This window comes from Podarcis erhardii (assembly GCF_964252035.2).
Source record: "Podarcis erhardii genome assembly, chromosome: 1".
Classification (NCBI taxonomy): Eukaryota; Metazoa; Chordata; class Lepidosauria; order Squamata; family Lacertidae; genus Podarcis; species Podarcis erhardii.
The window spans coordinates 37029627-37049779 of record NC_138497.1 but is presented as its reverse complement, the minus strand read 5'-3'; the positions used below and the strand labels follow the sequence as shown (position 1 = coordinate 37049779).

The window sequence follows — 20153 nt, the reverse complement described above, 5'->3', positions numbered from 1 at the left end:
GAGGCAACTTCTGCGTGCACTTATCTCTGGATCCAACCCCATAAGTAGCAGCAGCAAAACAAAAACATACATATGAACTTTTAAAAATACATAACTGGAATTCTTGGAAGCATATGACAGAGCTCCTCTGAGTTCTTAAATACACTTACCTTTGCATTGCAATCCCTGTCTAAAAAGTCCCTTGAGTAGCTTCTTACAATACTGACAGACCGTTGGCCGTGTATATGAATGGATCACAAACGTATGAGGCACTTTAACCTTGGAAAGCAAAATCTTGTCAAGTTGAATAGGTCGCCCAATGTATGACTGTGAATTGGATCTCTTCTCTCTCCCAAAAGACTCCGGAGGTGATTTTTGCTAGAATGTGCATATATGGAGGCAGATGTTTAAAAAGTCATTTTAGCAGACGCTGTTTTTAACAAACATATACCTTGTACATTCAAATTTGGCTGTGCGTGTGTGCATAGTACACACGGAAATGATCTCTTCCAGCTTCTGCCTTCTGGAAGAAGGTACAGGCTTATAAAGGCCAGGACTAGCCGCATGAGAAACAGTTTCTACGCAAATGCAATTCTGGTTCTAAACGCAGCATAAGGAGTCTCTATAGTATAGTGTATTTTAAAATGGGGTTTCAGAGTTTTTAGGGGGTTTTGAATGTTTTATGTAGTTTTGTAGTAGTTTTATGTAGTTTTGTAGTATTTTTATGTAGTTTTCAATTTCATTGTTCTGCATGGGACAATGACAATAAAGATATCGTATATCGTATCGTATCATATATCGTATCGTATCATATATCGTATATCATATGTGCACATGTGTGTTTTATCTATATCTTTATCTATCTAGCCATTGCATGGGCTTGTCACTGCCCTCACCTTCCATGGCAGCTTTTGTTGTGAAAATCAAACTTCAGGGAAGTGTGGTACCAATAAATGTCGGGGCACGGGAAAGTCTTGGGCGTTGCTGAAGGACTAGGTGCACAGTTGCTATTTTTGCATTACATTTCTTCCCCAGAACGGATTGACTCAGTATACTTTAAAATGAGATATGCTTTTTACTCTTCCTTAACACATGCAAATTTATGCATTAATTGAGTAAGTAATAAATCAATTATAAACACAATTAGCTAAGTTTTTTTTTTTTTTTTTAAGCTGGGTGACAGCTGCAAAATACCACCTTTGTCATTGGATGGAGTTTTGTAGATTCTCTTTCCTTGGAGGTTTTCAAGCAGAGGTTGGATGGTCATCTGTCATGGATGCTTTAGCTGACATTCCTGCTTGGCAGGGGGTTAGACTAGATGACCCTTGGGGTTCCTTCCAACTCTACTGTTCTATGATTCTAACAATGTAGGGCAAGAACTAAGGCTTTTCTCAGAAAATACAAATTTATTGTAAAAATGCCTGCTAAAAGTAAGGTCCACTGCTCTGGACTCATACTTCTTTATCCAATGTGTTGGTGGTTAGTTAAAGAGAGATGTGAATAATTTTTTTTTTCCGGGTAGCCAGCCAGATTCCTGACTCAGGAAGCCTGGACACTTACCAGGAAACAATTGCTTAACTAGATTACATTATGGAAACTACAGAAGCCAGCAACCCCTCCAGGCACTAAGCAAATCAGTACAATTATTTCTCAACAAGTATATTGCTTTTAGACTGGACAGCACTGTATTTTAAGCACCTTCTGCAAATCCTAAGAAGGTTTCGCATGTGCAGATATTTAATTGGGCAGCTGCCCAGCTGTTTCAGTAAAGCTGATTCAACCCAAGCAATAAAAATATTATTAGGCAGGCTGTATTGTACTTACGTGATTAAAAATAAGCAAGCTACGTTGCCTTCGGTACAATTTAGGAGAAAATCAAATTTTAAAAGAGGTTTCAGCTTTGTGTCCTTTTTTAACAACAAAATTAAAAAGGTAGCTAAAGAGATCTGGGTAGGCTAACAGAAGCTACAATGCACCTAAAGCAATGGCATCTGCTTCTACATGACAACAGCAAGGTCTTTGTGGATGAATTGAAATATTGATTGAAATAAGAGAGTGACAGCTGCTAAATAGCAACAATGGCTTGTCTGTTCTCTCTTTTACTTGGTTCATTTAGGACTTACAAGCCTGGAATATGCCTGGAGAGACTATTTTATGATGTCTATTAAAATATTAATATTTTTAAAATACTACCTTTAAAAACTTGAGTCAGAGCTGTTTGAAGGACTGCCTACACACATACCATAAGATCAAGACGGAGCCACTTGTCCACTACTAAGACCAGTAAAATTGGTAGGCACAAGAGGAAGTTATCAGTAGTGGCCCCACATCATAGGAATTCACTGCCACCTGACCTCTGTGAAGCTACCACCTATTTATTTTTACTGGCTTATTTGGGAGTCTGACCAAACTGCAGGAGGCAGTGAAAGATAGGAGTGCGTGGAGTGCTCTGGTCCATGGGGTCACGAAGAGTCGGACACGACTAAACGACTAAACAACAACGAAAATTTGGGAGCGATGTTCTGTGCTGCTATTGAACTTCTTGGGTTGGTTGAAAATGCTGTTTTTGTTTTTGGTTATTTATTATCAGTGGTTTCATTAAAGTTGTGAGCTTTGCAGGAGCCTTTAATTGTATACTACTTTATTATTGTTGGAAATTATATTTTTTTTATTTTAAGCAGCCGTTTGTGGGTTTTACTTATAAAAAAACAGCCAACACACAGATACACACACACACGTCATACAAACATATAGCAGGAGCTCTCCAATGTCTTTTCTAACTGGAGATGTCATAGACTGAACATATGACTTATACAGGCAAAGGAGGTAATTGCTTGCCCCTGCCCCAGCTTTACATAGGGTTGCTTGCCCCTGCCCCAGCTTCAGAGCTGCTGTTTGAAAAAGAGCACCAACCACATGTACATATCTATATACCGTAAATTTCGCTCCATAACACGCAGATTTTTCCTCCTAGAAAGTAAGGGGAAATGTCTGTGCGTGTTATGGAGCGAATGCCTACAGATGGCGGGGGAATCTGCTGCAGTTGTGAGGAGTCTGTGGCTCGCTTTGAAACAGCAAAGCGGGTGTAAGCGGCTCCTGTCAGCTAGCGGAGCCGGGGAGGAGGGAGAGAAGCAGAGCGGGGTTGGCTGCTTTAAAGCAACCCCGTCCTCTATGTTCCTCTCTCCTCCCCACTGAGCTGCTAAGTAGCAGCAAAGCTTTTCAGCCAGCCTAGCCGGGAGGAGGGAGAGAAGCAGAGCAGGGTTGGCTGCTTTAAAACAACCCCGTGCTCTCTGTCCCTGCCTGCAGTTTTTTGCTGTCCGATTTTGGATTAGCCACTGTAGGGGCTGTGTGTGTGTGTGCTTGAGCTATCGTTCTCCTCCTCCTGCTTCCCGTTCACTCTCCCTGCGCCCCTGCGCTCTCCCTCCGACTTTAGAATTGACACTCTGTGTGTCTGTGTGTGTGAGAGAGGGCTCCTTCTCCTTCTCTTGCTTCCGTTCACTCTCCCTGCGCCCCTGCGACTTTAGAATTGACACTCTGTGTGTCTGTGTGTGTGAGAGGGCTCCTTCTCCTTCTCTTGCTTCCCGTTCACTCTCCCTGCGCCCCTGCGACTTTAGAATTGACACTCTGTGTGTCTGTGTGTGAGAGAGGGCTCCTTCTCCTTCTCTTGCTTCCCGTTCACTCTCCCTGCGCCCCTGCGACTTTAGAATTGACACTCTGTGTGTCTGTGTGTGTGAGGGCTCCTTCTCCTTCTCTTGCTTCCCGTTCACTCTCCCTGCGCCCCTGCGACTTTAGAATCGACACTCTGTGTGTCTCTCTGTGTGTGAGGGCTCCTTCTCCTTCTCTTGCTTCCCGTTCACTCCCCCAGCGCCTCTGCGACTTCCAGCGCCCTGCGACTTTAGGGCCAGTTCTCTCTCTGCGTGTGTGTGTGTTTTGACCTCACTGCGCTTGTTGGGGGAGAGAGTTGGTCGCAATTTTTCTTGATTTGTCTCAGAGTGGTTACTATCATGGTTTCCTTGCCGAGGAGGGAGAGACACAGTGCCTGCTTGTTCTAAAGGAGCAAAGCCAGAGAGGAGCCTCTCCTGCATTATTAGCAGCATCCTTCTCCACACCCCCCACGCGTGCTCCTTGTCCCTTGAGTTCTTTTCCTTCCCTCCCCACTTAAAACATGGTTACAAAGCACGGATCCACATGGATCCTCAGGATTTTTGCACTAGGTCACCCCAAATTCACCATCAGATCACATAGCATATCCATGGCTACAGCCTGCACCAAAAAACACACGCACCCACTGTTTCATGGGGCCGCAATGGCGCAAAAACATGGTTACAAAGCATGGATCCACATGGATCCTCAGGATTTTTGCATTGGGCTACCCCAAACTCACCGTCAGATCACATGTCTGTGGCCACAGCATGAACCACAAAAATCATACATCCACTGTTTCGTTTAGAATATTTTTTTCTTGTTTTCCTCCTCTAAAAACTACGTGCGTGTTATGGTCAGGTGCATGTTATAGAGCGAAAAATACGGTAGCTTGAGAGTTTTCATGGACCCAGGCAACTTAGCAGTGGTAACTTCAAGCCCTTTTGTGAACAGTTAAACTCCTGAGAGATAGCTGATTTCTGCCGAAAGCGGGTATTAAAGTGACTTCAAAACCCACAGAGTTCTTTTACTGGTGTGGTTTGAATTCAAAATGTGCCTGCAAAGGAATATTTTATCCTTTACAGCCAAGCTTGAGCCATTGCCAGTGAGTGTGGATGTTAATGAACTAGAATAGTCCAATGGTCAGACTTCTTGTGTTCCTATGATTTCAGTGAGTCAACTCTGAGAACGGGTTAGTTGGAGATCACCCAAGACTGAACTACAAAAGAGCGTCTGAACTTCTCATTTTGGGGTTGAAAATACATTTTAAGATCAAAATACATGAAAAGTATGACCACATTTCCAAATGAAAGAAATGTGGCACAGCGCTACTTTCATTATGAAATTAATTCACTGCAAAATTTGAATTGCTAAGCATTTACCATTTAGCCATATTAGGAGTATAAAAGAAGTACATACCTCAAAGCTAGGGCTTGTAGGAATCTAGATAAGGAAGACCACAGTCAAAACAAACAGAGAAAAACAAAACATAAAGCCATGTTATTTGGGAAACAAATATAAAGTTCAATTCTTCAAATAAAAACAAAAACGTTTAACCAGCCTGCATTTATCTACCAACACCATTATTTGTTCAAACTTCTATTATATTTGTTTGCTTATTTTAAATATTTCTATGTTGCCTTTGGGGCTTCAAATAAGATTCAGAGGGTTAGACTATTTAGTAATGAAAACAACTTTCAAAAATTGTCAAAAACAAAATGTATACAACCTTTGGATTACAAAAAAAGATGATTAATCCCACTGTTATTTGTATGTACTTCCAACAAATGGGACCTGCAAAACGTAGAAGTATGGAATGCCCCTATTCCAACTAGGAGCTATAGTCTTCCCAACCCCACTACTGATTTGTGTACTTCTTCAAACCTACTGATACTTCCCTTCTTGTGTTTGGATGGTGGCATATCTAGGAGATATAGATAGGCATTTTTTATATGATCAAAAGCTACAAATCTGTACAAAATTACATGGAAATAAGTCCCATTGAACTCAACAGAAATTACTTCTGAGCAGACATGCATAGGATTACACATTTATTGAACTGTAAGTAAATAATATCTAGTTTTATTGTTTTTGTCTAGATGAAGTTTGCCTCTAAACTTATCTTAGAAGACTGAGCTTGTCCTAAAATGAAATCTGTCCTGAAGCTTTAAAAAATATTTGCAAATGGACTTGTCAAATATTATCCCAGAGTCACTCCTGTCTTTGCTATCATGGTTATCAGGTGCTACCATGATACACTGATAAAGGCAGTTTGCCATTTTTGGGTGTCCTTGCCTTTGTGGAATCAACTGAAAATTTTCAAATAATAGAACTTCAATTAATAATACTTGACTGGTATTCACAACACAGATAAAATGTTTTGAATATACATTTAAATGCACAATTTTAAAGCAAGAATCATTTCCCCCCCGTTGTTTTCTTGTCACGTATCACATGAGAAAGATGTAAGAAAGTAATGTCTCACCCACACTTAAGATTTCCTGCATCAGAACAAAAGCACTTTGTATGAAGTGCCCCAAGAGCTATGCTGGCACAATCTCACAAAATATGTCTTACAGTGGGACTTTCTGAACTCTTCAAAGGTGCCAATGCAAATGTTTACACATTCTTATTTAGGTTATGGCCTTACTGCCACTTGAATTGCCAATAAATCTGTTATAAGTCCTGTAGTGAAAGACAGCAATTTGTGTTGTGTAAATGTGTCAGCCCCTTTGACCAAGCCAAAGAGCTTGAGATTGTCTAGTGAAATTTCTTCTTCTTCAAACACTACATCCCAGTGATAAATCCCAACTATTGTTGGAAATGTCCAAGGAACATTGCAGGTACTTCCATGTGTTGAGGACTGTGAGCTTCTGATTTGTCACAGTAGTAAATCATTTTGGACATGGAGGAAATATTTAAAGGCAGATTGTGACCCTGCTGCTTAAGAAGACGACAAAATCCTAGTAAGTGTCCTTAAGCCCCTGGGCTTGCCCCACAGCTCTTTAGTTCTCTGTGTATTAATTATTATAATTGTTTTTTATTATTCTTACATCTCACTTTCGAAGTGCAGTGTGCTTTATAAGATTTTATCTTTATCTCCGTACAGAGATAAAGCAAGTCCACTAATTTTCTCATCTACCCTAGTAGCCTATAGCCTACTTTTGATGACCAATGACTCTCTAAGGCATCAGAGAAAAGGGGGTATTTTACAATCCTGCTATCCCGAGTTGCCAGGGAATGAACCTAGAGCCTTCATGGTGTGACCAGATGCAAAGGGTGGACAGAGCTCCTACAGCTTTAATAGTTGTGTAGAAGAGAAAAAAATTAAAATTGCAGCCTGTGAAGATTATCATGCAACTATTAAAGCTTAGGAAAGCCCGTTCTCTCTTGTATCTGGTCATCTGATGCCTTCTGTAGGTAAAGCCTTTGCTCTACTGAGATGTAGCGCTCTCCTTTCCACAGCAATTCCTGTCAGCAAGTTCCTCTCGCAGGTCCTGCTGTTAACTGATTGGGAAGAGTCAATAGTATAGCAAGGCCAACCCAATGAATGTGTGTGCCTGAATGGGGATTTGAACCCGGGTGCAGCTCCAGTGGTGCTGGGAAAGATTGATGACACTAGGAGAAGGGGACGACAGAGGACGAGATGGCTGGACAGTGTTCTCGAAGCTACCAGCATGAGTTTGACCAAACCGCGGGAGGCAGTGGAAGACAGGAGTGCCTGGTGTGCTCTGGTCCATGGGGTCACGAAGAGTCGGACACGACCAAATGACTAAACAACAACAGCAGCTCCAGTGCTAAGACCACTGAACCTCCATCGCTAAGACCACTGAAATTCACTGAAAATTATTATGCACCCCCAAAAGATATGAAAAGAATGCTGACAACACTTCTGTAGTGACCTTATTTATTGGACTGGGCACTGTGTATCCAGAGGCTGCGTTGCTACGTTACTTAATCATGCATGCAACTAAGTAGCAACATATCACATTAAGAGAACAGGAATTACACCAGAGGGTTTTTTAAACCTTATTATTCTTCAGACTTTGCTAAGACAGTGGGTGCTCGTAATTCTTATTGGAGCTTTTTAGTGCTGGCATATTATAAACAGACTCTGTTCTAATGGATATTACAGCTCAAATATGGAATGTGACTCCATAAGAAAAAGAAAGCTCAAACAGTTTCAGTTGGTAAAATATGTATTTGGGGGGTGGGGAGTGCACTGAGAAAAAATATGCATGGGAAAGATGCACATGTAAGAAAACATGTGGAATGTATAAGTAATTACTTTTTAAACCCCATGAGAGTTTATTTAGAGCAATGTTTGTATTTTGGATAAGGGAGGGGATCTCTTGTTATTTTTATTAATGTAATAGTTCAAACTATAATCTATCTAGGTCTAGCATGATAAGCACAAGTAATAGATGTTTTAAAAGATGATTAAGAGTGAATCTAGCTTTCGTTTTCTGTGGCAGGCTAGCTGATTATGGCATGCAATATTTTGCACATTAACATTTATATTAAAATTTTACCATGTGTGGGTGTCTGTCAGGCCGACATGTATGGTGCCATTATATAAATCAGTGAATAAGGAAGCATATGCATACACAAGAGCTTCATGTACACACTGGAACTTCCTTATGCACAAGGAATGTTTGATAAGGGCATCCATCTGTGTGGAATTCAGTATCTGTCCAGTCAGCTTCTATATTTGAGAAGAGGAGGGACCTCCATCTTGCTCTTCATATCATCAAGACAAAGTCTTGAGCCAGCCCTGTTGCAGTAGTCTAGCACACAAAAACGGGTGTGGTTTTTTCATGGTATATTACTGTGTGCAGATTTCTGGAAATATATATATGCATATTTTTTGTAGAAAAGTAATGATCAAGTGTTCAAAAGTCATTCATTTATTATTATAGAACCTGCTATGTTTAATATTTATAAATTTTGTACCAGGAGAGTTTCATCTGTAGTAGTAGGTGAAAGTTCTGCAGACACTGTCCTGATATTACTAAGTCCTGTCAAGGAAACATTTGAAAGCCGTCTCTTCCGGACACAACTGCAGTTGTTAGGGATCTTAAATGCACATCTCTTGTGATAGTTTAGGCCACATCCTGAAAATTAAAAAAATAATAATACTGATTTCAGATTGTGTCAATCTAAAGCAACAGATGAAAACTAGTAATTTGGAAAGGATTTCTTAAATGCCTGCTTTTGAATAAGCAAGTTTATTCAACAGTGCGGAGTTTAGGTGGTATCTCAGTAAGTTGGGAACTAACCCTTGATTTCCTGAGCCAGCTCAGAGTGCTTCCTTAGGATGGCTCTGGCTTACATTTGGATCAGGGATAAAAGGAGGTGTCATTGTGAACAATGGCAACCAGCAGACCATTTTCTTGCATTTCCCTACATTTCAGTAGGTCTACTGAAAGCATGGTTTAGTTGGAGATGACCTGGTTATGGTACATGAAAGAGGAAAAGAACAATTGTGTCTACCAAAACATGCAGCATGTATGGGGACAGGCGAAAGATAGGTTTAGGTGGGCACAAATGCGCATGCGCATTTGAATGTGCATGCCTAAGTCAAGCTTAATGATTTTCCTCCCACCTCAGCAGCACCCCCTGTTGTAGCCTCTTTATCCCATAAAAGCAGACGTCTCCAACAGAAGTGAATGAGATTGTACATCTGAGCATGAACCTCAGTAGTAATTAGTACTACTTATTTATTTATTTTCACAAAATTTATATACCAGTTGATTGTAGTAAAACCTCAAAGTGGTTTATTACTGAATTAATCATAATAAAATAAGAGAGAGCATAAAGAATTTTCCAAGGAAGGGGGTTATGATTGTATGGTCTAAACTTGATTGATTTCTTTGTTGCTGCCCAGAATTTTTGAGTATTTATATCACTTGCAATGTATCTGGAGACTTATTTGCAAATGCACAGAGGCCAATCTTTAACTCACCCTCGCATTTGAGTCCCTGCCGTACAAGACCCCACAGCATTTCTCCGCAGTGGTCGCAAAAGGCTGGTGCTCTGTACGAATGAACAAACAGAGCATGGGGTCGAATCTGAAAGTCTTCAAATGTTGCAGAAGCTGGTGAAAGAAAAGATTTCCCAAAAGTTTAAAATGAAATGTGATGACAACAACGATGATTATGGAGGCCTAACTGTGCCTAATATTGCTACGTTAAAAAGCTACTCTTTTTCAGCAGGTGGTTTAGCTCAGATAAACTGATAATAGCAGGGAGTAAAAAAAAACATATTGGGAAAAGATTTCTGGATTTTCTTTGGTTTCAATCATGAGTTCTATATAAAACCAAACTATTGTTACCAATGGAAGCCCCAGTTACATCCTAGATTGAACTTCATCCATTTCTAATCCCAACCCTATGACATTACTAAAAGCCTTATCCAACTACTAGGATACTTTGGCAGAAAGGATCTATTGATACTTCAGGCTCAATCACCGAAGGCTATATCATTCATAAGAAGAATTCATATTCAGGGAAAGATAGTGACAAGCAGTCCTTCTGTGCCTTAAATTTCATCATGTACTGTGTTGCTCATGCAAATTAGATGCCAATTTGTATTTTTTTAACTCATAATTGCAGGGTTTGCCAACCTTTTTGGGTCCATTATTAAATTATATCATTGAGTAAGAGTCATGGGCACCACCTGTTCTGGTTACTTATCTCCCCCTCTCAATTAGACCCCCCTCTCAAGAGGCAGAAAGAGAGAAACCGCACACAGAGAAGCAATTCATTTTTCTAAGAGATTTAGGTCAAAGTCATATGCAACATTCTCCTTCAGTTCCACAAACTTGACAGAAGAGAAAATGTCACCTTATGACTAAGGGGACAGTAGGGGGTGGGGACTCAGGAGGCTTTGTAGGTACCTGGGAAAGACTTGAAGGAGATCATTGCACTCACAAGCATGATGCTGGTGATCCTTTATTTACTTTCTGCAAAAACTTTCTGAGTTGTGTATGTGTGTAAATGTATAAATTGTATAAATGTGAAAGGTTATTCATCAGGAAATACTGTCATATAGTCATAAGTGCTACACTTACAACTTACTTTATCACTGCGTCTTACTTGTCAAACAATAGAATGCCTGAGGCATTTTGGCACAAGAGCTTTAAGTTCTAAGACCTTTGTTTGACTTAAGTATAAAACAAAGGTTTGCTATTTCAAGAGGACAGTAAAAGTGAAATTCTGCAGCATATGTGGAACGTAAACTGTATCATTCCAGCTAAAGTTACATTTCCAAAAGTATACAGTGCTATAAAGTACAGAAAAGCAGATCAACCACTCTGTTGCAGGGTTAAAAGTGCAGTTTAAAATAAAAATAAAAATAAATTCAGCCTGGCAATAAGAAACATCTATTCCACCGTCTCCAAAACAATTTTCACTGCAAACAAATATATATATATATATATATATATATATATATATATATATATATATATATATATGCAGGTTTTGGTGTCCTCGGGTGTCTTCCCGTGTAAAAGTTGGGGTGTCTAGGCGACGTTTCGACGAGGTCTCACTCGTCATCTTCAGGCTGGTGCTTTCGGCTTCTTGTTACTGGAACAGAGCAGGATCTCCTGATCGAAACGTCGCCTAGACACCCCAACTTTTACACGGGAAGACACCCGAGGACACCAAAACCTGCATTCCTGTACCCGTGAAAATCTACGAAAGCATATATATATATATATATATATATATATAAATGAAGAAAGAAGAATGCTGTTGGATCTTCTCAACTAGCTAAATGGAGGAGGGATTTCTAGGCTATGGCTGATAGATTAACCTGGTGCCCTCCAAAGGATTTGAACTACAGACTACAGCTCCCATAAGATCCAGCAAGTTTGGCTGTGCTGGCTGGGTCTGAGAGTAAGTGTACATCAGGTTGGCGAAGGCTGGGCTAAGCACAAGTCGTGAACTTGGTATATATGTAATAGTGCCTGGTCTCTAATGGTAAGGAACGCTTTGCAGGCTAGCACACCACCAGCAATCTGGCACATGTACACTTCCTTCCTCTCCTCCCTTACATGAACTCCCCCCCCATCCCATTTAAATTGTTAAGATCATGATCATCACACATTTCTGACAACAGAAAATTCATTTTCATTCATTAATCACTTATGTATTGGTTTATTTACTTCAACTTCTCTTCTGTACCTTCTTAAATGCTGGTAGTAATAACAGCTTAAGAGAACTACAAACAGAAAACGTAGTCAAATATATGTTATTTCCTGCTTGCTCATAATTAACAACAATTCTAAAAGATTATTCAGATTCTGGCAATGTACCCCAGAGGAAGGGATTTTCAAAACTGCACCACAGTCTTCTAGAATGCTTTTCTCTTTAGCTATTACCAGTTTAAAATGGAGCAAGGTAGCAGGCTTTCTCCCAGGTAGACACCTGTTTGCTAACACAAGGAACATTATTGATATTTTGGAACTCCTGCAAACAAATATCAATACAAAAGCTGTGTTAATTTTTCTAGATGCAGAGAAGGCCTTTGATAATATTTCTTGGAAATTCATGAAGAAAAATTTGGAAGGGATGGGAGTGGGACGGGGGTTTGAAAATGGGATAGATGCAATCTATTCAGTCACAGAGTCAGAACGGTTTCAGAGAGAGACAGAGTTAAATGTGGTTAAAAAAGTAAAATACCTAGGGGTAAACATAACAGCAAAAAACTTGAGTCTATTTAAGGACAACTATGAGAAATTTTGGTCAGAAATTAAGAGAGATTTAGATAGTTGGACAAGATTGAAACTTTCCTTGTTAGGCCGAATTGCTGCTATTAAGATGAATGTACTGCCAAAAATGCTGTTTTTGTTTCAAACATTACAGATTGTGGACAAAACAGAGTGCTTTCGGAAGTGGCAGAGAGATATTTCCAAATTTGTCTGGCAGGGCAAAAAGCCCAGAATTAAGTTTAAGATATTAACTGATGCGAAAGAAAGAGGGGGCTTTGCCCTGCCAGACTTAAGGTTGTATTATGAATCAGCAGCTTTCTGCTGGCTAAAAGACTGGCTACTTCTTGAAGACACTGATGTATTGGATTTAGAAGGTTTTAACAATACTTTTGGTTGGCATGCATATCTATGGTATGACAAGGTTAAGATTAACAAGGTTTTCAAGAACCATATTGTCAGAAAAGCAGTGTTTAACGTCTGGACAAAATATAAAGACTTACTGGAAAATAAAACTCCAAGGTGGCTTTCACCATTGGAAGCTAAGGCCCGAAAAAGACTTAATATGGAGGCCAATTGGCCAAAGTATTGGGAAATACTAGAAAAAGACGGAGATAATTGGAAATTGCAGAGTATGGAGAAAATGAAAGATAAAGTGCGAGATTGTTTACACTATGCTCAGATTAAGGAAGTTTTTAAACTTGACAAAAAGTTAGGGTTTCAGGTGGAAAAATCGAAGCTGGAAACGGAATTGTTAGAACCTAAGACTAAGGTACTTTCAAGAATGTATAACTTGCTGTTAAATTGGAACACACAAGATGAAACGGTAAAATCGGTTATGATAAAGTGGGCACAGGACATTGGGTACAATATCATGTTTGAGGACTGGGAAAGGTTGTGGACCACTGGGCTGAACTTCACTGCATGTAATGCTTTGAAAGAAAATGTTATGAAAATGATATACAGATGGTACATGACCCCAGTCAAACTTGCAAAAATTTACCATTTGTCCGATAATAAATGTTGGAAATGTAAAGTAAGCGAAGGAACTTTCTTTCACCTCTGGTGGACCTGCCCTAGAGTGAAGGCTTTCTGGGAAATGATATATAATGAGCTGAAAAAGGTATTTAAGTATACCTTCCCTAAGAAACCAGAGGCCTTCCTCCTGGGTATTGTCGGCCAGAGGGTGTTAAAGAAGGACCGAACATTTTTTTTGTATGCAACAACGGCAGCAAGGATACTCGTCGCTAAGCACTGGAAAACCCAAGATTTACCCACACTGGAAGAATGGCAGATGCAACTGATAGACTATATGGAACTGGCCGAGATGACCGGCAGAATCCGAGACCTGGGAGAAGAGACGGTTGAAGAAGATTGGAAGAAATTTAAGATTTACTTACAAAAATATTGTAAATTGTATGAATGTTAAGAAGGATGCTAGATCATAAATAATCTGGCACCACTAAGTTAGATGGTGTTATGAAGATAAGTGAGATTTAAGAAAGGATAAATTTTTGGATAATTATTAGATTACATTTAAATTTTTAGGATTTGAACAAAGGATATCTAAAATTAGAGAAAAAACATGGGAAAATTAGATAATAAGATTGGAAACAAGGCGATAAATTGCTGGAAAAATTTTGTTTTTGGGTGAGGAACGCAGGAGCGGGAGATGTGAGGAAGTCCAAAGAAGTTAAGAAATTATGTTAAGATACATGTTATATTGTTTCTTCTTTTGTATTGTATTTAAAAATTGTTAATAAATATTTATAAAAAAAAATAAAATAAAATGGAGCAAGGTCATTTCCCCACTCTGCTGCACTTCAAATTTCATTTGCACACTGCTGTACACATCAGTTAGATTTGATGTGTTTCTAAGTCAGCCAGTTTGTCCACACCAGCATGAGGAAAGGGTTTGGGATGCAAGCACCCTCTTAACTATTTGTGAAGTTTTCATCTGTGTATACACAGTCGTCCGCATGCACACCGCAGCTGTCTCAAGTGTACACACCTCAGTTTAACTACAAAGTGAAGATGCCCTAAGTTTTCAATACAGATGAAACTGAGGGAAAAATGCAATTTAAATATTTCTCAAGAAACTACAGAATACAGTGGCTAATGTCATGCGCATATTGCTTCAAAAACCAGCGGTGGGAGCTTAGTGGGTATAGAGTAAATAGTATTGTGTACATCACCTTCTTCTTTTGTGTTCAGACAGTGAAGACACCATTCTGTTTTGATTATTAGGTCATGATGGAACAAAGGATAAAATGCTCTCTCTGTGCCACACAGGTGCCACACTACTGAGGGCTTGATGGGTCAAAATCAGCATCTTGAATCATGTTCTGAAGTCAGAAGAGGCAGCAATGCATTTTGTTATATTTTGAAAGAATAAATTATATTAACATTCTCTCTCTCTGATACACAGCTCCCATTTGTTTTGATAGACAGGGTCCCTTTCAGAGCAGCTTGTGTTCAGATTCTTATGCAAACTAAACAAAAAGAAGAATGCTTTAGTTAGTGTAACTCTTTCAAGCTACTCAAGCAACTGTGTTTCTTTTTCCTTTTATACTGGGTCATATCAAATAATGTTGCTCTGCTGCGTGAAGGCTATCTGATCCAGTGGAGGCTTCTGTTAGTCAGAAGGAGGGTGTGAAGCTGACCCTTACGTATCTCCTCCTTTTCTTGAAGTCTGCTGTGCTACCTACAATGCTGTTTCAGTGAGTTCCTCAAACCACTGGAGCAGATTAAAAAGATGGATGATGTAGCTGCAAAGGGGGTTCAGCAAAAAGTAGCACCACTCTTTCTGCTAATGGAAGTCCTAATGGATCAAGCAGCCTTTCATCAGTAAAGAACACCACTGGATAAAATGCTTGGAATTCACGGAAACTGCTCTTATTCAACTTAATTATTGAGTTGTCTTAAACCCTTTCCATTTGGAACTTATGGATTCTTGAATCTGTTTTTTTCAGTACTGACTTCTACAACAATCACTTCCTAGTCTGCAGTCTTCTGCTACAAGTCAGCTAGCAATGAAGTAATTGGCACCTCTCCTATTAAAACTGTAAACTTATACAGCTAGTTTCTCTGCAGATTAATTATGAGGTCAGCACAGCTCACAACCCTTGACATAAAAACAGCGCTTGTGAACATTTATGGAATATGTGAAAACACAGCATACACACAGAAACTAAACTCAAAACATTTTTTTAAAAAAAATCAAATCAAATAGACTTGTGAGAAGATTAAAGCTTTTACAAATCTCCTGTTCCATAATTTAATTCACTGGCCAGGGGTTATTATGAACCAGGGTTCAAGAAGGCTTCAATACAGAACATATTATGAGCCCCGAAGCATATGAAAAAACAATATGAGTGCCTTTTAGGTCATACAAACACTTCCCCCAAAGCAATTAGCAAAAAGCAAAAAGCTAGTACAAAAGTGGGATGGAGGCAGGAAGAGGCTTCCTGTCCTTTAATTGTATTTGTTAGGAAGGTAAGATCTCTGACAGCTTTCTTTCTAGAAATTCAGCACCACTGATGTTCATAAACCTGAGTTTGTGGAGTTTTTCTTCAGGGAAATAAATGATACCAACACAGTCTCTTTGAAGAGTAGAGGAATCTGTACTCTGCAAATATACTTACACTGTGATTTCCATCTCACAATGGCTTCAAAAGGAGAGGTGGCAATGAAAGAAACTGCAGTGGACATTTATCAGTCAAGTATTAGTTCATGTAATGCATGCCACCACCTGATCTCTGAACCCAAGAATAGCCCAGAGGAATCACACAGAAGCCATTTACATAAGGGGGACTAGGCTTATTTAATTTGCCAATGCAAATTGTTCTTTGATAATTTAAAATGAACTTTTAAAATAGAAATGTAACAAGCTCTGTAGATTATTTTGAATTAGAGGAATAGTCCAGTGGCTGAAGTCCTATACTGTACCTACATACTTGGAAGTAAACTTCATTGAATGCAATGGAATTACCTTCTGAGTAGGCATTGTAGAATTGTACTATAAATAAAGCACATTTATTCCCCATTCATAACAATAGAAAATATCTTTCATTGACACTAGTTGAACTTAAAACTGATTTGCCTATGACTGAATCCTTCACTCTGTTTTACTATGTGCCCTACTATGTCATTACATTCAAGTTACCTCAATTTATCCCAGTACAGTGGTACGTCAGGTTACAGATGCTTCAGGTTACAGACTCTGCTAACCCAGAAATAGTACCTCGGGTTAAAAACTTTGCTTCAGGATGAGAACAGAAATCACGTGGCGGTGGCGCGGCAGCAGTGGGAGGCCCAATTAGCTAAAGTGGTACCTCAGGTTAAGAACAGTTTCAGGTTAAGAACGGACCTCCAGAACGAATTAAGTTCTTAACCCGAGGTACCACTATACTAGTTTCACAAAGTAACTGTGAAACATTAAATATATTATCCCTTCTTCCTATATCTTTTTTTTTATAAATATTTATTAAAGTTTTTAAATATCAATGCACAAATAATAAACAGTCTTACTTCTGTCACAAACATAATTTCATCAATTCTTTGGACTCCCTCACGTCTCCCGCTCCCATTTACATCGTTAAAAGTTTTTTCCAGACAAATTATCAACTTGTTTGCAATCTCATGTCCACTCATTCAGATATAATCCAGCACTTCTTCCAAAAAAATTTATATTTTCTTTAGTCTCACTTATCATCAAATTTAAATCTAATTTAATGGTGGCCAATTTTTTATAATCTAGCATCCTTCTTAACATTCAACCAAATTACAATGTTTTTGTAAATACATCTTGAATTTCTTCCAGTCTTCCTCCATCTTCTCTTCTCCCAGATCACGGATTCTGCCAGTCATCTCGGCCAGTTGCATATAGTCCATCAGCTGCATCTGCCACTCTTCCAGTGTGGGTAGATCTTGAGTTTTCCAGTTTTTTGCGATGAGTATCCTTGCTGCCGTTGTTGCATACATAAAGAATGTTCGGTCCTTCTTTAACACCTTCTGGTCGACAATACCCAGAAGGAAGGCCTCTGGTTTCTTAGTGAAGGTATATTTAAATACCTTTTTCAGCTCATTATATATCATTTCCCAGAAGACCTTCACCCTAGGGCATGTCCACCAGAGGTGAAAGAATGTTCCTTCATTTTCTTTACATTTCCAACATTTATTATCAGACGAATGGTATATTTTGGCGAGTTTAACTGGGGTCATGTACCATCTATATATCATTTTCATTACATTTTCCTTCAGAGCATTACATGCGGTGAAGTTCAGCCCAGTGGTCCACAACCTTTCCCAGTCCTCAAACATAATGTTATGCCCAATGTCCTGTGCCCACTTTATCATAGCCGATTTAACCATTTCGTCTTGTGTATTCCATTTTAACAGCAAGTTATACATTCTAGATAGTACCTTAGTCTTTGGTTCTAACAATTCCGTTTCTAACTTCGATTTCTCCACCTGGAACCCTAACTTTTTGTCATTTTTAAAAACTTCTTTAATCTGAGCGTAATGTAACCAGTCTCGCACCTTATCCTTCATTTTCTCCAAACTCTGCAATTTCCAATTGTCTCCATCTTTTTCTAATATTTCCCAATATTTTGGCCATTTGGCCTCCATATTGGGTCTTTTTCGGGCCTTAGCTTCCAGAGGTGAAAGCCACCTTGGAGTTTTATTTTCCAATAAGTCTTTATATTTTGTCCAGACGTTAAACACTGCTTTCCTGACAATATGGTTCTTAAAGGCCTTATTGATCTTAACTTTGTCATACCATAAGTATGCATGCCAACCAAAAGCATTATTAAAACCCTTCCAGGTCCAATACGTCAGTGTCTTCGAGAAGTAGCCAGTCTTTTAGCCAGCAGAAAGCTGCGGCTTCATAGTACAACTTTAAGTCTGGCAGGGCAAAGCCCCCTCTTTCTTTCGCATCTGTTAATATCTTAAACTTAATTCTGGGCTTTTTGCCCTGCCAGACAAATTTAGATATATCTTTCTGCCACTTCCGGAAGCATTTCTAGATTTGTAACTGTATTTATTCCTTCAATTTCTAGATTTGTAACTGTATTTAATTTTTGTCTCTTCTTCAACTGCCATGCAAGCAGTTTCCCACATTTATTCGCCGATTCAAAAGTTTTTTGTTTCATTAATTTAATCTTCCACTCTATTTCCTGGTTTATCAATTTAGAATATTGTGCTTGGTATAGTTTAATTTCTCTCAGACCTTCTTCCTATATATCTCGCCTCTCACCCTTGGATTAAAATATTTTCAAATGCAAACTTGCCAGATAAAATACACCCACCATGTTTATTCTTGTTTCTCTGTGGTTTGGTCAATTCCTAGACCATTGTTCTGTTCCAAAAGGCATGAAAAAGGCAAACAGCAAGACATACTGACTCATATGTTCCTGGGCTATACAATGATGTCATGAATTGCCAGCATGCTGCCCCCCATCCCCAGATGCTGACCCACAGCTCCTATCATCCCTAACTATTGGCCTTGCTGATTGGGGATGATGGGAACTGGAGCCCAACAACATCGGAAGGGCATCACGTGAATTCAAGTACTCTAGCAGCTCTTAGAAATAAGTTTAATAAGTTTTAATAAGATTGTGAGGTGAAAGCTGACAGGAGCTGGGGTGAAGCTGAAACAAAATTTTGAAAAAATAAATAAATGGGGGGAGTAGAGTTGGGGCTGTGAGTGCAGGAGCACAGGACAGTAATTTAGAGATGCCAAAACGAAGTCCAAAAAAGTAAGTGTCATGAAGAGAGACAATGTATATAAGTTTTTATGCACTAATGGTGGCGTGTGGAACCGTGGCCCTCCAGATGTTGCTGAACTACAACTCCCAACAGCTCCAATAAGCCTGCTTAACAGCTGGTAATGAGGTGAGTGAAAGGTTCCCCGATCTATGCTAATTCTAGAAGCCTCTGAACCAAGCTGGGCAGACTGAAGTGCTTTAGTCTTAAATGACACCACTTCTATAATGGACTTTCTGAGCAATTTGCTGTTTCCATGTATATTTAATTTAATAGCACTATGGTCACTGTTCTCAATTGGTTCATCTCAAGCCAGGTCCTGGGTGCCATCCATTATTTAAGTCCAGAATTGCTGTCCTACTGGTTGGGTTCAGGACCAATTTTTCTAGGGCACAATCATTCAGAATATCTAGAAATTTTCCCTTTTTGTGGCCAATCTGTGTCACCCCTTATTATTACAACATTTCCTCTTTGGAATGCTTCCTTGATTTCAGTCTTCGTCCCAAGATCTCGCTGAGTGTTTTGACTAGGTGGATAATAGCTCTGTTCCACTTTATGCCCAATACAATCACATTTACTTCAAAAGAGGAAACTTTTCAAAAATCTGGGGGTTGGTAAAAAGGAAGTTGGCAGGCAAAGTCAAAAGGATCACCTCTCTCCAAAAAGCTTGGGAGTTGCAACAGATATATGTTAAGAAGTTTCAGTTGAATGAAACTCAAAGATGAAGACAAAAGTTACTCTTCTAAATTTATTTGTGTGTGCATGCACACAAAACTATATTGTAGTAAAACTTCTAAGTGGTTAACAAGAAAAAAAATCAACTCATCTCATGATACTCCAAAAAGACACAATATTTTTTCTTTTAACTTATGATGCAAATTTTATATTTTTCCATAAAACAATCTCTTTTCAAATCATTTTAAACCAGAAAAAATGACATTTTTCTAGGGCACAAATTTCTAGGGCACAATTATCTACCAGTCTGACTTTACACTGATTCATAGAAGCTTGGCACAAATATGACTCACAGAACTATATGTATGGAATTATT

At 39.1% G+C, this 20153-nt stretch overlaps 1 protein-coding gene across 1 annotated transcript in view; it reads right to left on the bottom strand.

The window, feature by feature from the left end:
• PRKD1 (protein kinase D1) overlaps positions 1-20153 on the bottom strand; it is a 101654-nt gene that overhangs the window by 24084 nt on the left and 57417 nt on the right. Inside the window, exons 4-7 of the mRNA XM_081859425.1 lie at positions 9587-9718; positions 8575-8735; positions 5041-5064; positions 150-357 (exon numbers count right to left, since the gene is read on the bottom strand). Of these exons, the coding sequence (XP_081715551.1) occupies positions 150-357; positions 5041-5064; positions 8575-8735; positions 9587-9718 (525 nt within the window). The remainder of the gene's footprint in view (positions 1-149; positions 358-5040; positions 5065-8574; positions 8736-9586; positions 9719-20153) is intronic.